This window comes from Lycium barbarum, chromosome 10 (genome assembly GCF_019175385.1).
Source record: "Lycium barbarum isolate Lr01 chromosome 10, ASM1917538v2, whole genome shotgun sequence".
Taxonomy (NCBI): Eukaryota; Viridiplantae; Streptophyta; class Magnoliopsida; order Solanales; family Solanaceae; genus Lycium; species Lycium barbarum.
The window spans coordinates 122,878,592-122,903,073 of record NC_083346.1 but is presented as its reverse complement, the minus strand read 5'-3'; the positions used below and the strand labels follow the sequence as shown (position 1 = coordinate 122,903,073).

General features: G+C 32.8%; 1 protein-coding gene across 2 annotated transcripts; it reads right to left on the bottom strand.

Annotated features, from left to right (window-relative positions):
- Positions 1-15,638: 15,638 nt before the first annotated feature.
- Positions 15,639-22,191, bottom strand: LOC132615117 (phosphoglycolate phosphatase 2). 2 transcript variants are annotated; one of them, XM_060329685.1, is made up of 11 exons: positions 21,977-22,191; positions 21,656-21,723; positions 19,700-19,792; positions 19,530-19,601; positions 18,034-18,105; positions 17,868-17,927; positions 17,729-17,781; positions 17,110-17,207; positions 16,907-17,006; positions 16,406-16,509; positions 15,639-15,929 (listed from the first exon to the last, which is right to left on the bottom strand). In XM_060329685.1, exons 1-11 carry the CDS (start codon positions 22,062-22,064, stop codon positions 15,835-15,837), a joined length of 903 nt encoding a protein of 300 aa, XP_060185668.1. In that variant the 5' UTR covers positions 22,065-22,191; the 3' UTR covers positions 15,639-15,834. The 2 variants fall into 2 exon arrangements, with proteins under 2 accessions (XP_060185668.1, XP_060185669.1); XM_060329686.1 differs by lacking the exon at positions 21,656-21,723 and having other exon boundaries at positions 21,977-22,182.
- Between the last annotated feature and the right edge of the window lie 2,291 nt (positions 22,192-24,482).

Below are 24,482 nucleotides of genomic sequence, written 5' to 3'. Positions count from 1 at the left end.
TTCTATTAAATTACTCAGAAGCAAACTCCTAAACTGGTCCAACAAGTTAAACATCAAAAGATTCATTGCATGGCCTTAACTACACCAAAATCCAGGCTACAAGGAATTGAAAAATGATCATCACGAAACCGTTTGAAGCATTGCCAGAGAGAGATGAAGCACTTGAACGCGGACTTGAATGTCCACCAGCTCCCCGCCCTCCTCCGAATATTGCTCTAGCATGTCCTCCTCCATGGCCTCCATGGCCTGCTACTAAAGGTATAACTAGGGCTACCACCAGTGTAAGTGCAATGATAACCTGAATCTACAGTAGTAAAGTCATCCTTGTTGGAAATATAAGGCGGGCTATTGCTAATAACGTAAGGCACAAACAAAATAGAAGAGGGAGATACACGTTAAGCTCAATCATATCATTCTTAAGAACTCCACAGTTACATAATAATGACAAGGGGGTTTATATAGGTGCTAAAGGATAATTCTTGACATAAATTATAAAATTTTCACAAACATGCATATACTATGAACTTACCCACATTAAAATCATCAAATCCATGCATCTAGATTTCCTAATAGTCATATGGATAACACCAAACCTAGATATTCAAACATTTACACACATAATTTTATGACGAATGGTGTTTAATTGAATTGACCACTGTTTAGTCTATGAGGTTCTGCCACTAGCAAGAATTATGAAGGTTGGAGACATGTATGACGTGAATGAATGTGTTAATTAAACCTAGACGTTAAAGTCCATAAATTTAGTGAATCATAGGTATGCACTTAGAGCCGAATGAAGGTGTATGCGTGTGAGAAAAACTATAAAATTCTAACAAGTATGAGATGATGAACCCATAATTTTTAAAGTATAGTGAATTTAACGCTAAGAATTTTAAAGGTTGAACGAATTCGTCTCTAACCTGCAGTATGGTACTATGCAACATGCCTTTCCTGCACTTAATCATCTCTATTGACTCGAGAGTTATTATGTTGAGCAGTTTCACGTCCGATGAAAAAGGGATGGTGATCTCCTTATATAGACTATGAGCTAGCTTTTGGGGTTAAGTTAGACCCAAGATCTATTCTTAACATATTAAGACAGCAAAATATGAGCAGCTATATACACAAATAAACTCAGTTTGATAGAAATTTTACCTAGACATATTTGAATTTTCCTTTTTATTAAATTAAAAGGTCATGAATTTACCCAATTTGACTTATTAGCGACAAAGCTTACCATACTTGGCTCTCATGCGAGGGTCTCTTATTTCACTTAACTGTGATGAAATAAAGGAGCGTAATTATATTTAAGTTTTACTTTTATTAATTAAGGGAAAAAGTTATTTATTTCCAAATTGACGTTTATTTCGAACGAGTGCTATAAACTTACCATATACTTTTTCATATACAATCCTTGTTTCCATAAATAAGGATCCATCTATTTAATTTAAAGTCGGTCAGAAAAACTTTGGACTATTAGAGAGTTTTAAGAGAAAAAACATAGAATGTTAAGCATGATTTCTCGAGGTTATTATCTTGAAATGTTTTTGAGAGTTATTCTCTCGAATGATCTTTACAATTACCTATATATATATACTTCCAATTGAATTTTCCTTCCGAATCCTGATATTATTCACGAAAATGAATTTTGTGTACTAATATTAACTATTTTTTGACATACAATATTTTTATCACCGGCAGCCTTTTCAGTCAGAGCTCGTCCCACCGGGCTTGTCTGGTGTGGTTTACATCTCCTGTGTAGTTTGCGAGCTATTGCACAGCGAGCAGGTTACCCAGTGCGCACCCAAAAAATAGCGGTTGCGTTTTTTATAGAGGGTTTGCGATCCATAATTTTTTGTATTAAATAATATTATAAAACCATACAATAAATTTTCACGTCTCTCTTATAAACAGTGAATTCACATGCCTTATATGGAATATATAGAGGACTTTCTCCTTGGTTTACTAAACCAGAGCACTAATGATGTCTAATATAAATTATTTGTTCGTCCTTTCCATTACATTCCTCTCTAATTGGTCCATTACACGCTCAGATATGTTACGCGTGTCCACTTTCAAAACTAACGGTCAGGATCTAGTAAAAGAAAACCTTAACCATAGTTAACTCTAACAGTTCACTCTTTATCATTCCCAAAATGGTAAGTAGTAATAATTACTTCGAAAATATTGTTGTGAAATTTCCTTTTGTCTGGAGATGGATTTTCTTACCATGAAATATCATTCATTTAAGAGAGAAATGGTGCAAATATTACAATAGAAAAAGAAAAAAAATGAAAATCATTTACAATTTGAAAGGCGGATAGGAAAATCATTATTATTAAGCTTTATTTAATAATAAATTTAGGTTGATGTTATACCAATTTAGTATCTGGATCTCAAAAATATAAAATGAAATTAATGATGTTAATAAGTGTGCATATCTTTTTCTTACCAAAGAAGAGTGCTTTCCTAAAACAAATCCTCTTAACTATGGTTAATATGCTTGTTTAAGTTAGTTTAATCTAGACCCTTAAAGTTATCTAAGACAAATGTCACTCATCAAAACATGCACTTGACGAAATGGAGAGAAAATGTAATGGAGGGGAGCCGGATCCGAAAAAATTATGAATGTTTACCAATTGGACTTTTCTTTGGTGTGTGATAAATTAAAGTTACCATTATTGGCTTTTCTTTGGCGTGTGATAAATTGAAGTTATCATAAATTGGCTTTCTTTTTCATATGGGAAAAGTTTGCGTACAATAAACAAAAAATCCTTCCATTTTACTAGTACTACTATATCGGTCAGGAAATAAATGATGGAACAGACAGTTTTAAGAGAAAAATACAAAATTGTTAAATTAGGTTCGTTAAGAAACAACCGTGTGGATTTTTTTTTTTTCGGTTTCACACTCGATGTCCTTTATCTACATCGGAGTCTGATTGAATTTCGGTTCGCGTTGGAAAGTTTCACATTGTTGGGGGGTTGTGGGGGGGGGGGGGTGGGGGTTAATAAGCTTTTACTAACAAAGACTATCCTATATGCAGGAAACCGAAACCTCTAGTTAAGAATGAAAGAGTACTTACTACTTTTACCACAACTCTTGTTTCGTGGGCACCTTTCTGAATGAATTTTGTGGCTTATTCTTTTGAAATATTTTTAAGTTAAGAAAACTACCTCTAACTTTGTACTGAAGCAGCAACATGTGATTGTCGAAAATCTTAAAACTCATGACCTATAATATATAACATCTTCTTAAACTTGTCATTTATCCTAATGAATTGCCCCATGACGTATTATATACAACAAATTTTCTCATACTTGTCATTGACCCTAATGAAGCTCCAACTTGAATTATAACAGAAGAGTAATCAAAAATTATTTTCAAATGTAAATGAATGCTAAATTTACATTTTCCTTGGAAGTATTTTGAGGCATGGAATCTACTCATCAAACTTATTTAAAGTCCATGGCAAATATGAAATGATTTGCTAGCAGCAGTAGTATAAATTATTGCGAAACATAACTGATGATAAATTAAGATATTTTGTTCAATAGTAGAGCAAATTTACAATGTTTCCCTCGATTAAATAAGTACATAACAAATATAAAAGGCAAGGCAAAACTAGCTTATATTAAACTAACAATATAAAATCACTAACATATAAACAAAGATGTTCAATATTATTACTTAGAGACTAATAGCCTGTTTGACCAAGCTTATTTTTTCCCCCAAAATACTTATTTTTTCCAATAAGTGCTTATTTTAAAAAAAATGAGGTGTTTGGCCAAGCTTTTGGAAGAAAATAAGTGCTTCTGGGGAGTAGCAGAAGCAGTTTTTCAGAAGCTAAAAATATAGATTTTTCCCAAAAGTACTTTAAAGAAAAATACACTAATAGCCTGTTTGGCCAAGCTTATTTTTCTCTCAAAAGTACTTATTTTTTCAATAAGTGCTTATTTGAAAAAAAGTGAAGTGTTTGGCCAAGCTTTTGGGAGAAAATAAGTGCTTCTGGGGAGTAGCAGAAGCAGTTTTTCAGAAGCTAAAAAAAATAGCTTTTGCCCAAAAGCACTTTTTTAAAAAGTACTTTTGAGAAAAATACACATAAAAACACTTTTTAAAAGCTTGGTCAAACACTAATTGTTGCTCAAAAGTGTTTTTAAAATTAATTGGCCAAACACAAATTATTTTTCGCCAAAAGTACTTTTTTGAAAAGTACTTTTAAAAAAAGTACTTTTTAAAATAAGCTAATTTTAGAAGTTTGGCCAAACATACTATAAGAAACACTTTTTAAAAGCTTGGCCAAACACTAATTGTGGCTCAAAAGTGCTTTTAAAATTAATTGACCAAACACAAACTGCTTTTCGCCAAAAATATTTTTTTAAAAGAAAAAAAACACTTTTCAAAATAAGTTGATTTTAGAAGTTTGGCTAAACAGGCTATAAAATATCCCTAAACATCAAAAAGAGATTCACATCATTCTATCACTACTTGGTCTTGGTCACTACCCAGTGTAATCCCACAATAGTGGGGTCTGGGGAGGGTAAGATGTACGCAGCCGTAAGTAGGGAGGTTGTTTCCGATTGACCCTCGGCAACCCTCCTCCTTTATCCGGGCTTGGGACCGGCAATGTGAGCGAGCTCACACAGGCGGAGTTATTCTATCACTACTTGAAAAAAAAAAAAAAAATAAATAATTAACAACATAGAAGTTATGCAACTAAATATCAAATCCATCACTAATTATATTTAGCGTTGAATAAGTGTCAGATTAACAATAAATTCTACTTATTACCTACCAGCAATTTAACACCATATGTAACGAAGTCGCAAATTCCATTTTTTTTTTTTGGGCAGTGCATAGCCTTGCAACAAAAACGATGCCACAAGTAATTGATGAATAGTGATCCTAAGAATATTGTTTGAAGCTGAAGAGAAATGTACCACATCGGTGAGGGATGAGACCTCTGGGCTCCTTATAAGGCTTGGGCAATCCTCCTCCCTTTGAACTAACTTTTGGGGTGTGAGTTAAGCCCAATGCCTAATTCAACATTGTATCAGAGCAAGGAATGTCCCGGACCAGCTGACCGGTCCCAGACCAATGGGAGGTGAAAATGCCTCCGGACCATAAATGTGCATGCTCCAAACCGGACAGAAGACCCGGATGAAAAGAATGTCCGTATTTGGACGTGAGGGGGGTGAAGAGAAATGTACCACATAAGCACTTAAATTTCCACCTCCCCCTCCTTTCATTATTTCTCGGCCGGTTTCTCCTTCTCCTACTCTTTTATCGGCCACTTATAAACGTACAAGAACGTACAAGCAGGGTGAACACTAGGCTAAGAGCAATGATAATTATTATGACATTGAATTGATTATCCTCAACAAGCCTAATTCCCTGTTCTTATTCATGTTTATAGGACTTCTTTTTAATCTCCTAATTGAACAAAGAATTAAAGAAGTGAAATCCAAGGTGAGGATTAGAAATGTGCTTTAGAACTTAGCACACTGATATTGTTTTTAACCTAACCTAAATATTTCATTTATATAGATTCCTAGTCAATAACTAGTATAGTCCTATTGTTGTGAAGATATGCTTTATTTTTATTGGATTCTACCTTTGTATATACATGTCACTTTTTTTAATTTTGCTCTGCGAGGAATATGTTTAATGACGCAAGATTGAATCTAAATACGTTGGCTAAGAAGATTTTATACTATAATAAGTTGTGGAAATTCTTCTACCAGAATCCCATTGTCATGTACAAACGTAAACTGAGAATTCAAGTTTTAACAATTTAAAGTGTTGCAATAAATTTCGATCCTCTACTTCTTTTTGGTTTAAAAAATTTGCTCTACACCAATATGTATTCAGGGCTCAAGATATCATGGTCACCAGCGGATCTAGCATATAATTTATTCATTCGTCCGGACATAACAGTTTTGACTCGAATCTTATAATATGTGTAATTCAAAATTCACTGAATAAATGCAAATATTATAATATGTGTAATTAATTCCGAGATCAAATACATAATGGTCAAATCCTGCATATGCCTCTTATAACCTTTAATTGAGTAGGTAGTTATCTTGTTTTGGGCATTTCAAACTTGGAAATTAAATGGTTAATTAAAATTATATATATTAAATATTGTATTAATGTGCCGTACTAATGTGGACTATTTAATTAGATAATTATAATATTTACATAGCCCCTTTCAAGATCAGCTCTGTTGAGATCCTTGAAACAGGTAAATTAGTGAAATTAAAAGAGCCGTGCTAAGTTTGAGACGATTGTTAATTAATTAGAGATTGATTTTTTATAAAATAAGTAAATTGCAATCCTATTATCCAGTGAAACAAAATATGAAGAGCAAGGCTAGAGATATTAAACTGAAAACAATATATCTACATAATTAATATTTGAAGGGGAGCCTTCGCGTAACTGGTAAAGTTGCTGCTATGTGATCAGGAGGTCACGGGTTCGAGCCGTGAAAACAGTCACTTGCATTTCTGCAAGGTAAGGCCGCGTACAATAGACCCTTATGGTCCCGCCCATCCCTAGACCCCGCGCATAGCGGAAGCTTGCTTCGGGCTGCCTTTTTTTAATTAATATTTGCAAATCTTTTGACTCAAACTGTATTTACATATATAAAAGAATTAAAATGTACAGATATAATAAGATTGAATCGAGGATCTTTATTCATTAGGTTCAAAATGATACACATACCTTCTTGAATTTTCTTGTGCATATGCGCACATAGTCCGAGCTAAAAGTAATTGATTCAGTCGAACTCACCAAATCCAGGCTAGACCTGCCTCTACATCTAATAAGCGACATATATCCTGAACCCACTGACTCGAGATCATAAACTTGCCTCTAGCTTATGTACTTACATCCAAAGGAAGACAATAAGGAGGTGAATAAAGAGACTATTTGAAGCAAGCTTAGAGTAAGATGATGAAGCACTTGATTGGTGTTTCTTATTAGGATCACCACCGGTTCTCCGCCCTGTGAATCCCCGGAAACCTCCTCCTCCTCCTCGTCCTCCTCCTATACCGCCTTTAATCCCCACTGCTGACGGTACAAACACGGTTGACATTAGTATAAGAACAAGAAAAACCTTAACCAATACTATGACATTAATATTGGTTCTTGAAAACAAGCTAATTTCTCTATTCTTCTTCTTCATCTCTATAGGACTTAAAATAATTAAGACATCAATGGAGGAGAGCTAATTAATGAACATATATAATCCTAGGCTCATCCCTAATGGGATTTGAGGAAAAGAAAAAGAAAAGATGTAAAGTTAAAGTGAGAAGAAAAAGGAGGAGACAAATCAGACAGCAAAATCTTGGCAGCTAGCTATATATAAAGTAGAGAATTTAAATCGCTAAGTTAGTGGTTTGAATTTTTAGTTATCATATATTAGAGTTTTTCTTTTCTTAAGGGAAAACACGTTTAAGTTTTCTTAAAAGAAAACACTTCGAATCAATCATATTTGGGTTTTATCAAGAGGTGTAGACGGAATAGATGAGATCTCAATTCGAGTCTTGAAATGAAAAAATCACAGCTAAAAATGTATTTTTTTCTTAATCGAGCTCTACGCTATGTGAATCTAAATTAATCGGGCCGATAAATTAATCTAAATGAAGTATTTGATTCCTTTGTTTATAAAGTCATCTTTTCAGGCTTTGGACCTTTAGGATTAGTGGACGTATTATTATGTCCCACATGCCATAACGTGCATATGATTAAGTAGCTTTGCAATAATATGAGCGGGAAGTTGTACTACTACTCGACTAGTGCAACAAGTTAAGAGTTTAAATTTTCATGCACTAATATTGAAGAAGATACTTGCATAATCAAATTATTATAATTTTTAGACAAAAAGAGTTTGGATGAACTAATTGCACCTCCTAGCTCCACCTATATCCACAAGATTACAAAAGCCCATGTCATTCAATCGAGACGCATGGGATTGGGAGGCACTTGACTACTTATTTATTTATGTGAAAGTTACAAAGGCAAGTATAATTCACGGATTCGAATTGTTATAGTCAGAATTTTGATATTTGAAAACGAATAGATAAGTGAATTCATTATTTACCGAATTTCAAATTATGAGGACTTTTCTATCATTTCTCGATTACCAACGTGCTCTTGCAGAGAATTGTCAAGAAATAACCTGGCCTTGTCTTTGTTGAATAAAAAAAGTTGTCAATTACTAAAGTAGAAGAATCTTGACTTTTTCGAATCTCAAAAATTAATCTGGCCTTTTGTTGTTGACCCCTTGGAGAAAACGATGAACTCGTCCCCAAATTAATAGGCTACAATTGTTAGAACATAAACGTTTTTTTCCTCTAGTAATTATCTCTCGATCCTTTTTCTACCAAAAAAAAATTATATATATATATATATAACTTGGAATATTAGATAGCCGATGATTCGTGTCAGTATGTTGTCAGTTTGGGAAGGGTTTATATTCTGGATGTAGATAGTGTAAAACATTTTACAATGGTTAAGAACAGACATGGCTATGAAAACACATAACATAAAACATTTTTCCTACATTTGCTAAAACCCCCCCCTAAGGTAAAATGGTTAAGAAAAGACATCGTTGTTATCACGAAAACACATGATACATGGCTATGAGCCTGTTTGGATGAGCTTATGCCTATAAGCTGCAAATAGCTTATAAGCTAAAAAAAATAAGTTGGGGTAGTTTAACTTAATTTTTTTTTTGCTTATAAGCTGTTTTAGATAAACTAAGTCAAATGGGCCCAATTATTTTTTTGAGTTTATTTTAAGCACAAAATGACTTTAAGCTGGCCAGCCAAACACTCAAAAAAGCTGAAAACAGCTTATAAGCAACTTTATAAGTCAATCCAAACGGGCTCTATATCATGAGTTTAATTACTTATATACAATCATAAGATAAAAAATATACAATTGAATTACATATAGAATAACTATCTAAATAACTTTTCAACAGTTCAAATTATATTACAACAACAACATAGCGTAAAAACAGTTCAAATTACGTCAAAAATGTAAAAAGATTTCATACGTGAATATAGATAGTAAAATAATATACAAACCAGTAATCATGGACACAATCACATGATAGCATTTATTACGTGTACTTGCTTTATACAAAAGAATAATTATAATAGAAAAAAAGTACTTCTCTGTTTTAATGTATGCAATCAAACTACTTTATTTTAACATGTGAATTCAGACAAGTTTTTTGAAAAATAATTCATTGCATAAAAAATAATATAAGTCACAATAATAAATAATTAAAAATATTTAAAGGGCGTACGAATAAATTGAGATAAAAATATTCTTGTTCGACATTCGAAAAGCAAAAATTATCACATAAATTAGGACAGGACAAAGGAAGTAATGTCTAGTGGTAAACCTTACTCTAAAATATATTACTCCTACAATTTACAAAGCTAATTTTTTATTAAATTTCTAAAAGTTAAAAAACGAAAATTAAGCAAAAAAAAGATGTGGCAATAATACAAGACGACAAGTACCCTAATGAACTACTAGATGCACTACTCCTAATAATAACCGGATGAACACCTCGAGTTTCCGGCCACCAACCGCCGCCGCTGCCACCACGGCCACCGCCTCCTCTTCCTCCACCGCCGGAGCTGCCAAGAGCAACTGCTAATGTTAGGAGGAGACAGATGATAGAAAATAATAGGATAATTTTCATGAGGTTCTTCATTTTGTTAGGCATGATAAAATTTGATAAAAAAAAAAAACTAAAAAAAAAGATTGTTGCTAAATATAGAAAAATATTATTCTTTTTGGTATTGACTACAAACGAATCATATAAATTGGGATATTAGGACGGAGGGAGTAGATCTTAATTTGATGGGGTTATGTCGATTTATTTGTATGGACAGGTGGTAAAATAAATTCCAAAAGTTGGAATTAAGGGTCTGGTCTTTTACGTATAAAACCGATGCAAGTAAACATGTAGCACTAATATAACATCGCCATGAGATTTGAAGGAAACAACCCAAATATCCTTATTTATAACATCATAAAATTCATTTAAATTAAGAATCAGCAAGTATATATATTTATATGAGTTTGATTACAAAATCTATCGACATTAATTAAAAATATCAAAGAGATATCAAATCTTAAATAATTTAGATTTCCTAGTGGAACAACACCCTTATTTGTCTTCAAGAAGATTTGTCTTGCATGTTACGCGAATCAGAAAATTTAATATGGCTAATTAATCAAACGAAGAGCCAAGAATAAAAAGATTGCACAAAGTCATATCAATAAATTAAGGATTACAACAACAAAAACATACCTAATGTAATGTCACAAGTGTAGTATGGAGAGGATAGAGCGTACGCAGCTTTACCCCTGCTTGGATGGTATAGAGGCTGTTTCGATAGACCCTCGGCTCAAAATTAAATTAAGGGTTATCACTTTATAAGTAGGCGTTTAGACATGCGACTTGAAATCATGGTTTGAAACCATGAGATGAAATCAACTTTTGGACATGCATTTCATCTCATGGTTTGAAATCTCAAATCATCCAAAAAGGTGTGATGTGGGTTTCAAACCATGGTTTCAAAAATTTTAAATATAAAACTTGATCCATAAGTTTATATTTTGTAAAAAAAGAACCATAAGTTGATAGATATTTTTAACAATTACTCCCACCAACCGTTTACCAACCTTTATTTATGTCTACCATGTGGGAGAATTATATTAAAGCGTAGTTACATTACTATTCATATTAAATTTTCTTTTTTTATTAAACTAAAGTTTGATGAACTGATGTTGTATTTTTTAGAAAGGTATTCTAGTAGCGTATCAATTTTGTTATGAACTATGACTTGCTCATTTGGTAAGAGTGTATAAGAATTGAGAATATTTTGATAGTTTTCACAACTTGTGGAGTTTTTATGTCCATAAAAAAAAATACAACTTAAGAAATCCAAATTGCATGTCCAAACATAATTTCATCTCGTGGTTTCAAACCATGGATTTAAGTCATCACTATTTATCTTGAGTATATTTCTTTGGACTTTAAAAAACATGAAGGAGATGGACAGATATCTAGGCTTTATAGGTTCGAGTTCGAGTTCTACCACAGTAGTTTATTTACTAGATTCAAAATTTTAATGTGGCATATACATAGTCTGAGTCAAATTCATATTGATGAACCCCTAAGTATTCATATTGATGAACTCCTAAGTTATATGTTAGATCTGACTTCAGTAACCAACTTATACATACTCCATTCGTCCCATAATAAGTGTCACTTTAGCAAAAAAAAAATATCTCATAATAAGTGTTACCTTAGGAAACCAAGATATAAATTGACTGATTTTTTCAACTCTATCCTTAGACAAAAAGTGACAAGTTAAAGTAATATCAAAATGATGATTGAAAAAGCCACATAGTAACTTGGTATTGTTGGATTCCTAATATCAAAAGGTTTACTACTTGTGCATGCTCTGATCAAGAGGAAAAGTAATTAATTTTTTTCATGTAGGAGTAATTTAGTAAACTTCACATTGCATTATTAGTTTCTTAATATGTGTGCTTTTGGCTAACACTTATTAGGGACGGAGCGAGTAATAATTTGTTACCTCAAAAATGGGCAGGCAGCTTTTGCTGTTTGCAAGGAATATTTACAAAACAACTTTTGACTATCAATCTAGATGTACTTAAGAATGTCAGCTATAGAATTGGTATAGTATTCTTGTTGAACTTCTTTGGGGTTTGGATAAATCTTGAAAAGTTGATTCATTTGTTACACCTGCAAAACATAGCAGCATGGACATTAATAATATTTTAGCATAGTAATAATATTTTAGCATAGCTATTATTGGAAATTGAACCTTTAGAACAGGTCGGGAAAAGGGTCAGCTTTGCCCATGTATTATGGGAAATTGTTCAATTTTATCCTCAGTAAAACTCTGGTCTAATATTACCCTGCCGCTCCATCCATTTCATGTTGGAACTCCGTTAACGGCAAGAAAAAATACAAGACGATTTGCTAACGAAAAAGGTATGAATTGACCAAATGTGTAACGGAGGACAAATTTAACGATTTCAAATGATACTGGAATAAATTTGGACCTTTTCCCAAATTACATTGACAATGTAAAAAGTTTTCACATATACAAAGTATACAAACGAATAATCACGGTCAGAATCACACAGTAGCATTTACTACGTCTATTTACATTATACAAAAGAATAACTAAGTGGTAAATCCTACTTTAATTAAAATATACTACAAAGCAATTTTGTATATTTCAATTTTTAAAAAGTTAAAAATGAAAAGTAAGCAAAAAAAGACATGGCAATACAAGACCAATATCCTAATGAATTAGATGATGCACTGCTCCTTGTTGTCGGATGACCACCACGAGGTATCGGCTTCCACCTGCCGCCAACACCTCCGCCGCTGCCGCCGCCACCACCACCTCCTCTAGACCTGCCACCGCCGCCTTTTCCTCTGCTGCCGCCACGGCCGCCACCACCGGAGCTACCGCCGCCACCTCTTCCGCCGCCGCGAGCAAGTGCTGATGTTAGGAGAAGACAAATGATAGAAAGCAAAAGGATAATTTTGATGAGGTTCTTCATTATGCAAAATGAATTGATATGATAACTCTTATATACTAATTTGATGGGGATTATGTAATTTTATATGTATGGACAGGTGGTAAAATGAAGATAAACATAAGGGATCCAAAGTTTGGAATTAATGGCCTGGTCTTTTACGTATAAAAGCGTTGCAAGTAACCATATACTAATATAAAATCACCATGAAACTTGAAGGAAACGATTATCCAAAAAAAATAATTTACTCGCAATCTTATAAAATTTAATACTACGTCTCAGGCTCTCAGCTAGAAGATAGAAAACAACGTCCTTATTTATAATAGTCTAAAGCTTTTTTGATTAAGAATCAAAAAGTATAATATCTTTGTGTCGACCGGTGGTAAAATGAAATAAAAATAACCCAAAAGTTAGAATTAATGTCCAGGTCGTTTACGTATAAAAGCTATGCACGATTGCACGTAACCATATACTAATATAAAATCACCACGAAATTTGAAGAAAACAGTCAACCCCCAAAAAATAAAATCTTATTAATACACCTCAGCAAGAAAATAGAAACCAATATCCTTATTTATAACTGTATAAAACTTATTTAATTAAGAAAAAATATATATATTTATATGAGTTTGATTACAGAATCTATTGATATTAATTTAAGAAATCAAACAAATATCAAATCTTAAATAATTTAGATTTTGTAGTCGCATAACACACTAATTCGGTTCGGTCTGATTTTTCAGTATTTATGCCCGACCCTACACTTATTTGTCTTCAAGAAAATTTCTATTTCATGTTACCCGATTGAGAAAATTTAATATGGCTAATCAATCGAGCCAAGAGGCAAGAATAAAAAATATTGTGTAAAGTAATAATAATAAACTAAGGATTAGACAAAAATTGATTTGGGATATGAACTTTGTAAGTTCGAACATAGAATTTGACCACAATGTATTTGAATTGCAATTATTATTTTTCGAATTCTGAATAAATTATTTGCTGGCTCCACCCCTTGTTGGTAGAAGGGCGGCCCTTTTAATTGAAGGGTCAAAGAATTAAATGGGCCAGGACGGGCTGATCCTTTTAACTGAAATAGAATTTTTTACCACCCATTCTTGCGCAAATCCATATCATAGGAGAAAAAAATTCAAGAGAACAAATAAAAATTATTATTTTTTATCACTAATTCAGATCACGTTCAAAAGAAATTAAACATAATATAAATTTTAAGACTAAAAAGTATTACTCCAGTTTCTAATTTACTACTTAGTAGTAAGTACATTCTTTATTCTCATTACTTTTTATCTTTTTGTTTAATTAACTTATTTTTTTTAAAAATTAATTTATTTATTATTCTTTTCGGGCCTCAAGGGTTGGCCTCCGCTCAACCCTTGAGGCTGACTGGCCAAGAATGGCTGGGCTTTTGAGCGTCACTTTTATATGGGCCAAAAAAATCTCAACCCAACTCCACTTAAATAAAGGGTTGGGTTGAGCCGGGCTCGCGGGCCAAGCCCATATTGACAGCTCTACTTGTTGGACGAAAGAAAGGGGTTCAATTATTTAATATTTTAGAACTTCTAAATCCTCTTGAATGAATTCATTGCTTTGACATGTTTTGGTTGAAGCATTAATTAACTTGGATAGAGTTGAATATATAGGATAAAGATCCTTACAACTTACAAGAACACCAAGTTAGTCCAATTAATTATTCTCAACAGGACTAATTCTAAGTCATGATGAAAAAAATCAGAGAAAAGGACCAAAATCATCCATAATGTTTGGGTTTTGATCAAAATCATACATATTCTTTCACATGGTGCACTAATAGTACATTATGTTTGCATAAGTGGTGCACTTTTAGTCACAATCCCAAATAAATTTAACGGAAAAGAACAAAAATGCCCCTGAACTTTTAGAAAAGGTATAAAAATACCCTTTATTCATCTATTTTGCTAAAACTACCCCTCAATTCAACTTTTTGGCTCATTTATTCCCCTTGACTAACGGACAACACTAATTTTTATTTTTTTTTAAAAAAATTAAATTGCACATGACATTTTATTACTGAAAAATTGATTTATTCTTTTAAAAAGAAATCTGAAACCTTGGAATTTTTTTAAATTTGGAAAACTTTTTTTTAACGAGTAAAACCTTGACTAACGGACAACACTAATTTTTTTTCTTTTCAAAATGTGAAAAATTGGATTTTTATAAAAATCTGAAAAAATTAAATTTTTTATGGAAAAACTGTGTTTAAAAAAAAACCAGAAAACTATCTTTTTTTAAATCTAGAAGAAAATTATGGAGTATTAGTTTTGCACATTTTACTTAAAAAAACAATCAGTTTTTCATATTTAAAAATTGAATTTTCTAAAAAAAAATGGGGTTTCCACCCGTTAAATTTTTTTTTCCAAACTTAAAAAAAATCCACATGTTTTAATGAAAATCCAATTCTGTTTATATATATATATATATATATATATATATATAAGGCTTACTACATTTGTTTTTTTTAAAGAAATGGATGTTGAAAAATTATTTTTCCTTATTCTACAAATAACGATTTTTCAGATTTCTTTTTAAAATAATAAATCAATTTTTCAGTAATAAAATGTCATGTGCAATTTAATTTTTTTTTAAAAAAAAAAAATTAGTGTTGTCCGTTAGTCAAGGGGAATAAATTCTCAAAAAGTTGAATTGAGGGGTAGTTTTAGCAAAATAGATGAATAAAGGGTATTTTTATACCTTTTCTAAAAGTTCAGGGGCATTTTTGTTCTTTTCCGTTAAATTTATTTGGGATTGTGACTAAAAGTGCACCACTTATGCAAACATAATGTACTATTAGTGCACCATGTGAAAGAATATGTATGATTTTGATCCAAACCCAAACATTATGGATGATTTTGGTCCTTTTCTCAAAAAAATCACCACTTACTATCTTTTGTTGCCTTGCAAGTTGCAAATAGACTTCTTCTAAACTTGACTCTTAGTTCCCTTACTAGGATTTTGGTTACAGCTTTAACTTGTGCTGGCCAATCCCCTTGGGACACTCCAAATTTTCTTCAATCAAATTAAACAAAAATCTGACTTCAGTAATCAACTTATACATAATAAGAAATTTGTTACCCTCTAATTTGCTTGTTTCCACTGTTTCAACAATGGGCAGGCAGCTTTTGCTGTTTGCAAAGAATGCTAAACATACCACCTTAAAATATCAATCTAGGTATACTTGAGAATGTCAGCTATAGAATTGGTATAGTATTCTGGTTGAACTTCTTTGGATAAATCTTGAAAAGTTGATTCATTTGTTACACCTGAAAACCATAGAAGCAAGGACAATAGTTTTTTAGCACAGCTATTATTGGAAATTGAACCAACTATTTTAAAGCAAGTCGGAAAAATGGTCAAATTTGCCCATGTACTATCAGATATTGAGCAACTTTTCCCTCCGTTAGACTTCTGGTCTAATATTACCTTGCCACCAGGAAAAGTCTCGTTTTTCCCTTCACCCCCTAATGGAGCTCCAACTTGAGGGTAATTTCAAATCATAGTCAAAAGTTGAGGGTAAATTTGGACCCTTTTTCTCGAAGAATTAGGCTATGTGGAGTTCACCCATTTCATGCTGGAACTCCGTTAACAGAAAGGGCAAATACAAGATGATTTGCTAACGGCAAGGTTATGAATTGATCACTAGTATAACGGGTGGAAAAACTAAACAATTTCGGATAGTACAGGAGCAAATTTGGACCTTTTTTCCAAATAAACGAGGAAATGGAAAGCATTCGTCAACCTGAAAAAACAAGGAGAGTTCTACACCCAGCATTTTGTCCAAATAGAATATCAGTGTCCAATCTGTCACCCACCATGCACATCCTGGATGTAGTGATGTTATACCTGTTGAATGATAAATGGACCAATGTTAAAAAGGCAAAGAACTACCAAACTTTGAAACTCCTACTCGATGTTAGTGCTCTCTCAAACTTATCATTCGACTACTGTCGATGCCACCACCCACAAGCCATCTATTCATAACTAGCTTTCTTTTTCCTTTCGACTAATTCCACAAGATACCTCCCACCAGCAACAGGTACACCAGGTAGCTCTGCCCACCAAGGCTAGGACAGATGGGAAGATTATCACCTTTTTTTTTTTTTTGGTCTCTGCTATGATTTGAACCTGAGACCTTATAGTTCTAGGCCCAGTTCATTGACCACTAGGCCACACCCTTGGGTGCTTCATAACTAGCTTTCACAAATAGGTTAATATACTAAGCTGCATTTAACTTTCTTACTTCTGCAATAGAAAGTCCATCAGAAAGGTCGATGGCTTTCCAACGGTAACAGGCTCTTTTTGGGTTGTTCCGCATATTGCAGCAACCATACATCCCGCACCTACAGCCACAGGCAAAAGAGATCAGTATCAAATTAGCAAGCTTTTACAGAATACTCACATGTGACATCAATATTTATTGAGGGACACTAAAGTGACATTTACCAGGCCATTCTTGAAGATCAGTAAAATGTCCCACTGCATCACGGTTGGTAGCAATAAAAAGGCAACCAGGATTCTCGCGAATACAGAGAGTTCCATACCTACAAACAGCCACCACAATGCCATTTCAAGGATCAGTTTGGCAAATGGAAAAGATGCCAGCTATGAATAAGTTGTCTTTCAGGTTTGTTTTAAGTACATCACTTGAATACATATTTTCAGATTTTCAGAAAACAACATTCTGTCATACTTGAATACATATTGTTAGAAGTGCTTTTCGAAAAAGTACTTTTGCAGATGATAGTTTGTGTTTAACTAATTAATTTGAAAAGCACTTTTGCCGACATTACAACATTACTTTGTGCTTGACCAATGTTCGAAAGGTGCTTCTAGGGAAAAGCTACTTCTTTTGAGCTTCTGAAAAACAACTTCTACTACTAAAGCACTTATTTTTTTTCCCTAAAAGTAGGGCCAAACACCTCAATTTTCTAAAATAAGCACTTCTGGCATCCTGGAAGATTGGCCGGTTTACCAAACTCCCTTGATAACAAAAGACTATCCTCTCAAGACTCAGAAGCTATAATTCAAGTATATCAAAAAGGGAGGCCTTAAAGAGACATACTGTAGCTTATAAAGGTTGATATACCGGTCAAATCCAACGATAACAGCTCCAACCTGAAGATAGAAATAGCATGAGTTGTGTTCAGCATGCAATAATGGAAAAGAAACCCATGGTAGTTATAAGGAAAGGTGTACTTTACACTCTTATCATGCTCAAAAAGACAATCTGATTTCAGTTCAATATTCTTCTTTCCATCTGCCTGCAAGAATGCTCAACATCAGCTACAAAACCTAAAATCTGTGAGAGCAACTTACTAAGAATTTTTTTTTCCTACTAAGAATGTGAGAGCAAAGAGGATGACATACCGGGCCACCTAGTGCTGTAAAACCAGCTAGCTCCAGTTCTTCCAGTATGCCTTCCTCACCTATTACATATACCTGCCAAATCAAGTTCAGGTCTAACCTTTAGATGAGCTGGGACAATGAGTGAGACAAGTTAGAGGATAACAAGTCACACTACACTATGCTTCTGACAAGATGCTTCGGCATGACCTAATATGCGGAACGCTTTTTGGGAAATAAACGAATATATACATAAGCTGCATAATCAAATTTTGGGCAATGGACAAAGCTTGCGAAAGAATTTGATCTCTGCTGCACACAACTCAGCTTCTCCAATTAAGATGAAGTGAATGAGAAAATCGAGAAATCTATTGAAATTTGAGAAAGAAAAAAATAACAAGCAGACCAATTAAGTCTTGGAAATATAATTTTGTTTGAAATAAAAACTACAAGACTAAAATTACTCACTATAAAAGATACAACAAGAATTCACATGCAAACAATGAACTACAAAACTTGGTGTATCTCATTTTCTGGCATATGTAGAAAGTGATCAACAAAAAGGGAAAACACTAGCACGTAGGCAACACCATACTACATAATACTTGGGATCTCAACTTTGCCATACATGTAGGTTAATGGTGTTTAATCGGTCTAAAAGTCGCTAAAAATGTTTCAGCAATAAATCCAATGCCTTTGCAGGTTCATTTCCCAAACATTTTGGAGTAAATAAAGAAAATTACTATCACTTTTCAGACGTAAAATCACAACAAACATATAACTATTAGAAATAATAGGTTGCTAGAAAGAGGGGGATGACAAGTAAATGAATCCATATAATCTTTTTTATTGTGCATTCAACCTTTTTGTCCTTAGTTAAATATTTCCTCAAATTCAATGGAAGTAAGATCCTTTCTAACAAGTTGAAAATTTTGGAAATTTGTATCCAGATTTGTTAGGTATAACAAAGGCACCTATAATAAATTGTATATTTTATATAGTTCTTCTAGATTTCTAGCTTGTGCACCTTACTTTTTCCTTTCTTTCAGTTTAATTGCACTTGTTTAGATGAATGTAATTACCTTTATCAGGAAACGAATGATATTACAAAGGATCTCTATCTGATGGAACAACGGTTATTGAGTCTTCAATAGTAACATTAGGAAGAAAATCAGTTAGTTTGGACTTTGGATTTGGTCTCTAAATTGTCTGAGGCAAAAATATAGTTGCCCACTTGGAGCCTCATTAGTTGTTTGCAACATACTTCAGACCATAAATAGAAACCTTTGGTCCCTCAGCCGAACTAAATCTATCTTTGGAATTAAACAACAACGCCCTAGATTGTTCAGCTATTTAGACATCTACCCATATACACTCAGGTGTTAAATACACATTAGTAAAATCGATTGCCCATTACTTAAATTGCCGACTTGTGCTACGGTTTGTTTCCTTCCTCCCATTCCATGAAACAAAATGAAGCGGAAAAGCAAAAGAACCTTGGAACCGACATATTAACTAACCTTCTTTTCTCTTGGAAAGTCATTGACTTTCAGATACATTGCTGCAGCAAATGAAGACGAGAATATCTCATCCTGCAGATACAAAGAGAATTTAGTTCTAAAATGAATTGATGAAATGCAGTTTCAGTATTTGTAATACTAGTAAAACTGTAAAAGGAAGACTGTTAAACCTCATTAACAGGAATTCCAAGGGAATGGAACTTCTTGGCATATTGCTTTCTTGATTTTGTTGAGTTGTTTGTTACAAATACCAGCTTCTTACCCTGCATGTAAACATCATCTCAATCTCAATATACATCATACGCGGCCAGTTACATGAGCATACAAAATCCAAATGAAAGTGACAACTTTGCTGAGGACATATGCATCTCAAGATAGATACACACACCCGGAGTCGTGGATAGCCATGTTCACAAGAAAGCAGATAATTATGCATTTTACGACCTAATTACGGCACAACAAACTTTGCCTAAAAAGATTAAACTATTGAGTATAGGAATGACACTGGATCCAAAAAGATAGAGGATTCATATATAGCCAAACGAAACATTGTTGCTTCCTTTATTATAGTCTTTCCAACAACCCCAAAGGCCCCATTTGCTACAAATACCAGCTCCTTACCCTGCAATCCAACAGCATCTCAATCTCAATATACATCACACAGCCGGTTATATGAGCATACAAAATCCACATGAAAGTTGCAACTTTGCTAAGGGCATATGCATATGCATAAACACACACACACACACATAGTACATAAAGCTTATAACTTTTGGCTGTTGTGTGTAATCAACTCACATTTATGCACACCCAGAGTCGTGGATAGCCATGTTACAAGAAAGAAGATCAACGACCGATCCAAGATTTAAATTTGATGGGTTCAACTTGAGCTCTCAACTCGTTGTATTTTCTTAATCATGTTTTCATATGCTAATATTTGCTAAAATGTTATGCTAATATTTGCTAAAATGTTACTGATTTTTCACATATGTATTAAGATTCTTTGTCGAAAATATTGGGTTCACTTGAACCCCTGTCCTGCATTTGCCTAGGACGCGAATAACTATCCATTTAACCTCATTATAGCACAATAAAGTTTGCCTTAAAACTATTGAGTTATTGAGTATAGGAACAAAACAGGTCCAAATAGATAGAGGATTCATATATAGCCACTTTGAAACGCTTTTTATTTCCTTTATACTCCCTCCATTTCAATTTGTTTGTCTTACTTTTCTTTTTAGTCTGTTTTCAAAAAGAATGTCACTTTCTATATTTCGAACCTCTTTACACCCAATATCCTACATGGCAGATTTAACACCACAAGATTCAATGCATATTTTAGTACATTACAGAATCTTTAGTTTTAAGACCACCAAGATTCAAAAATTTCTTTTTATTTTCTTAAACTCCCTGCCGAGTCAAACTAAGACGAACAAATCGAAACGGAGGGAGTAATAGTGTTTCCAACAACCCCAATAAACCCCCAGGTCCCCATTAATCTTCCTCTAGTATCCTTTAAAGATACAACAACAACAACATACCCAGTATAATCCCACAAGATAATGGTACAAAACACACCTCAAATATCACTTTTCTGTGAGTTTCCTACCTGAACTATCAGGTATTTTGCGTTTGATGCCTAAACTATCACCAACTATTTATCAAAACACACCTGAACTACCAAGTGTTTGCATTTCCTACCAGAACTATCACCAACTATTTATCAAAACACACCTCGACTAGTATTTGATGATACTGGAAACTCGCAAAAAAATGATACTTCAAATGTATTTTTGACCATTATTTTTTAAGAAAAATTCCAATTAATTCCTTTAATTACCCGCGTGAAGTTCCATTTGACACCACTTTTAAACACAAAAAAAAAAAAAAAAAATGTACACCACGCACCATCAGATAATAGTTGAGGTGTGTTTTTATAATTAGTTGGCTATAGTTTAGGTCGAAAACGCAAACACCTGACAATTCAGGTAAGAAAGCCACAACAAAGTGATACTTGAGGTGTGTTTTTTACCATTATCTCTATCCTTTAATTACAAAATTCACAGAATCCCAAACCAAAAAAAAAAAGGAAAATAAAGAGAATCTAATAAAGAATTGGTAAATACATGAGAACGAAGCAAGTCCAGTGTTTGAGGAACACCATCAATCAATTTCTCTCCCTTCCAAATTACACCTACAAAACAATAACAAGAAAATAATTTTTTTTTTTTAAAAAAAAAAAAAAAAAACTCTTTTACAAAATGACATGATAGAAAAAAGAATAATAAAAAGTGGGTATTTTACAAAATTACAAGATATGAATAGCAATAACACAAAAAGTGGTTATTTTACGAAATTACAAGAAATGAATAGGAATAATACAAAGTGGCTATTTTATAAAATGAAATGATAGAACTATGATTAATAAAAAGTGGCTATTTTCTTACCATCACAATCGAAGAGAAATGCATCAACTGAATTAAGGAGTTGTTTAGCATTCTCAATAGACAATGATTTTGAGATTACTCCATTCATTATTTAACTCAGCTAATTACTGATGCAAAACTAATCAGTAATGACCAGTTCTTGGACTTAATAATAGGATTAAGAATATTATTGGTGTAGAAACAACATTGTGTGCCAATAAAATAGTGGCCAAAATAAGAATAAAGTGAATATGCTATTTGCTTAATATTCTTTTTTCAAGAAAATGACAAAAATAGTCACTTATGTTTGAGGTAGGTGCATTGAACAATTTTAGTCCTTTTATGTTTGCCAATGGTTTAAACTTTTAGTCTCCGTCAAATATTTATCTGAATTTTGTCTGTTAGATGTACAATTTTTGTAATTTCTGCTTTTTCTTAATTTATTTTTAGTGTTTGGTATAACTTTTTGAGGTGTAATTTCTGCTATTTTTTTTAGTGTCAAGTGCAGTTTTTATGTTGCATATTTTAAAATTTGATGGGAATTTGGTGTTTATGGTTAAATCTTCTTTTTTTTTAATTGTTTCCGTTAAATCTAATGAATATAAATTGTTAAATATTTGACGGGGACTAAAAATTGTAACTTTTGGTAACATAAAGAACCAAAACTGTTCAATACATACTTCAACAACAACAACATACCCAGTTGAATCCTATAATGTGGGGTCTGGAAAGGGTAATTAAAGTGTACGCAGACCTTACCCCCATCTTGAAAGGTAGGGAGGTTGTTTTTGAAAGACCCTCGGCTCAAAAAAAAATAAGGAAAACAAGGGAAAAGAGTCTGATACGGACAAGCAAATCAAAACAATGCGAAAATGAGAAATAGCAAAAGCAACGAAGTTATGATAAAATAACAAAGATTGGCAAGACCAACACATAGAAACGGGATAAAATACTCCTAATACGAGAAAGGAAACCTCGCGGCCCCCCACTAGCCCTCTACCCTGATACTCGACCTCCACCCCCTCCTATCACCGGTCATGTCCTCAGTAAGCTGGAGTAACGTCATATCCTACCGAATCACCTCTCCCCAGGCCTTCTAAAAAAGAATGTGACATTTTTATATTTAGAAACAATTTAGTATTTTTTATGTAATTTTGAAATATCTAAATTTTATCTCAATAATTTACAGAGTCCTTACACTTTTCCAAACTTTGTAGCCTTTTGGTCACAAATTTGCCCCATTGGGCAAGTGAAATGTTTGTCTTTCATGAGTAAAATGTCAGATAATTTTGGATTTAGAAAAATGACGAATATTTTAAGTTAAGAAAAAAGGGAATGCACGTTTAGTCCTTGAAATATAGTAGATAAATTTTAATATTGATACTTGTGATATATGATAAAGCACACTTCACCTATAACTAATTAAAATATGCACTTTTAATCATTTTGCTCGTAAATCGTCACACATTTAACTAATTATCAGCTGCTAAACCAATTAATTACTCGTGTTTAATGTCAAATATAATTCTAAAAACAATATAGATATAACTTATCTCTTATGTATAATCCAAAAGAACACATCTTAATTAATTTAAATTAAATATACTTAATAAAATATCACAAGAATTAAAAGTAAAATTTATGATAATTTAGAAACAAAAAATGTAATTATCCCTTAAAAATGTCGGACAATATTCGGGCTGATAGTAGTTATGCACCATCTTTTGTTCTTTTATTTTATCTAACAGACTGCATAGTTTTAATAGCACGTGTGGACTGCGGATTGCCAATTTTGATAACAATATAATGAGCCCGTTTGGATTAGCTGAAAAAAAATGATTTTTAAGTATAAGTGTTTAAAGTACTTTTTAAGTGCTGAAAATTATTTTATAAATAAGCAGTTACGTGTTTGGATAAAAGTGCTTAAAGAGTTTTTAGAAGTAAGGGTAATATTGAAATCAATAGAAAATATAAGGGATAAAAGGGTAAAATTATTGGTCAAACTAAAATGGCTTTTAAGCCAAAAAAATAATAATTTGAGGTTGAGCAAGTTCTTGATTTTGACTTATTTTAAGCACTTTTTAACTTAATTTAAGTTGTTTTCTATTTTATCAAACATCCAAATAAGATCCAAACGGGCTCAATATCACGTCTTTCAGCTTGACCATCAATCCTATAAGAAAAAGATTATTCTAAAGTAATTTTGGATTTATGTGAATATAATATGAACCATTGGGAATCCAGTGTCTCAACAAAATAAAAGTTGTTCATAAACCATACCTAAGAGTAGAGATGATTCTTGAATAACAATTTGTTTCTTTTGTTGGTGAATTTTTTCATATTGTTAATTTTTATATGTATCAACAATTAAGAGTCGTAGTGGAGCGGTAACCGGTAAGTATAATACTTCATTTTTAATAAGAGATCTTGGATTCGAGAGATAATTTTAAGCATTCAAAACCACGAAACATACCAAAACATCTAGTTCGAGAAATTAATAAGGACAAATTAATTGAAAGTTCGTAGA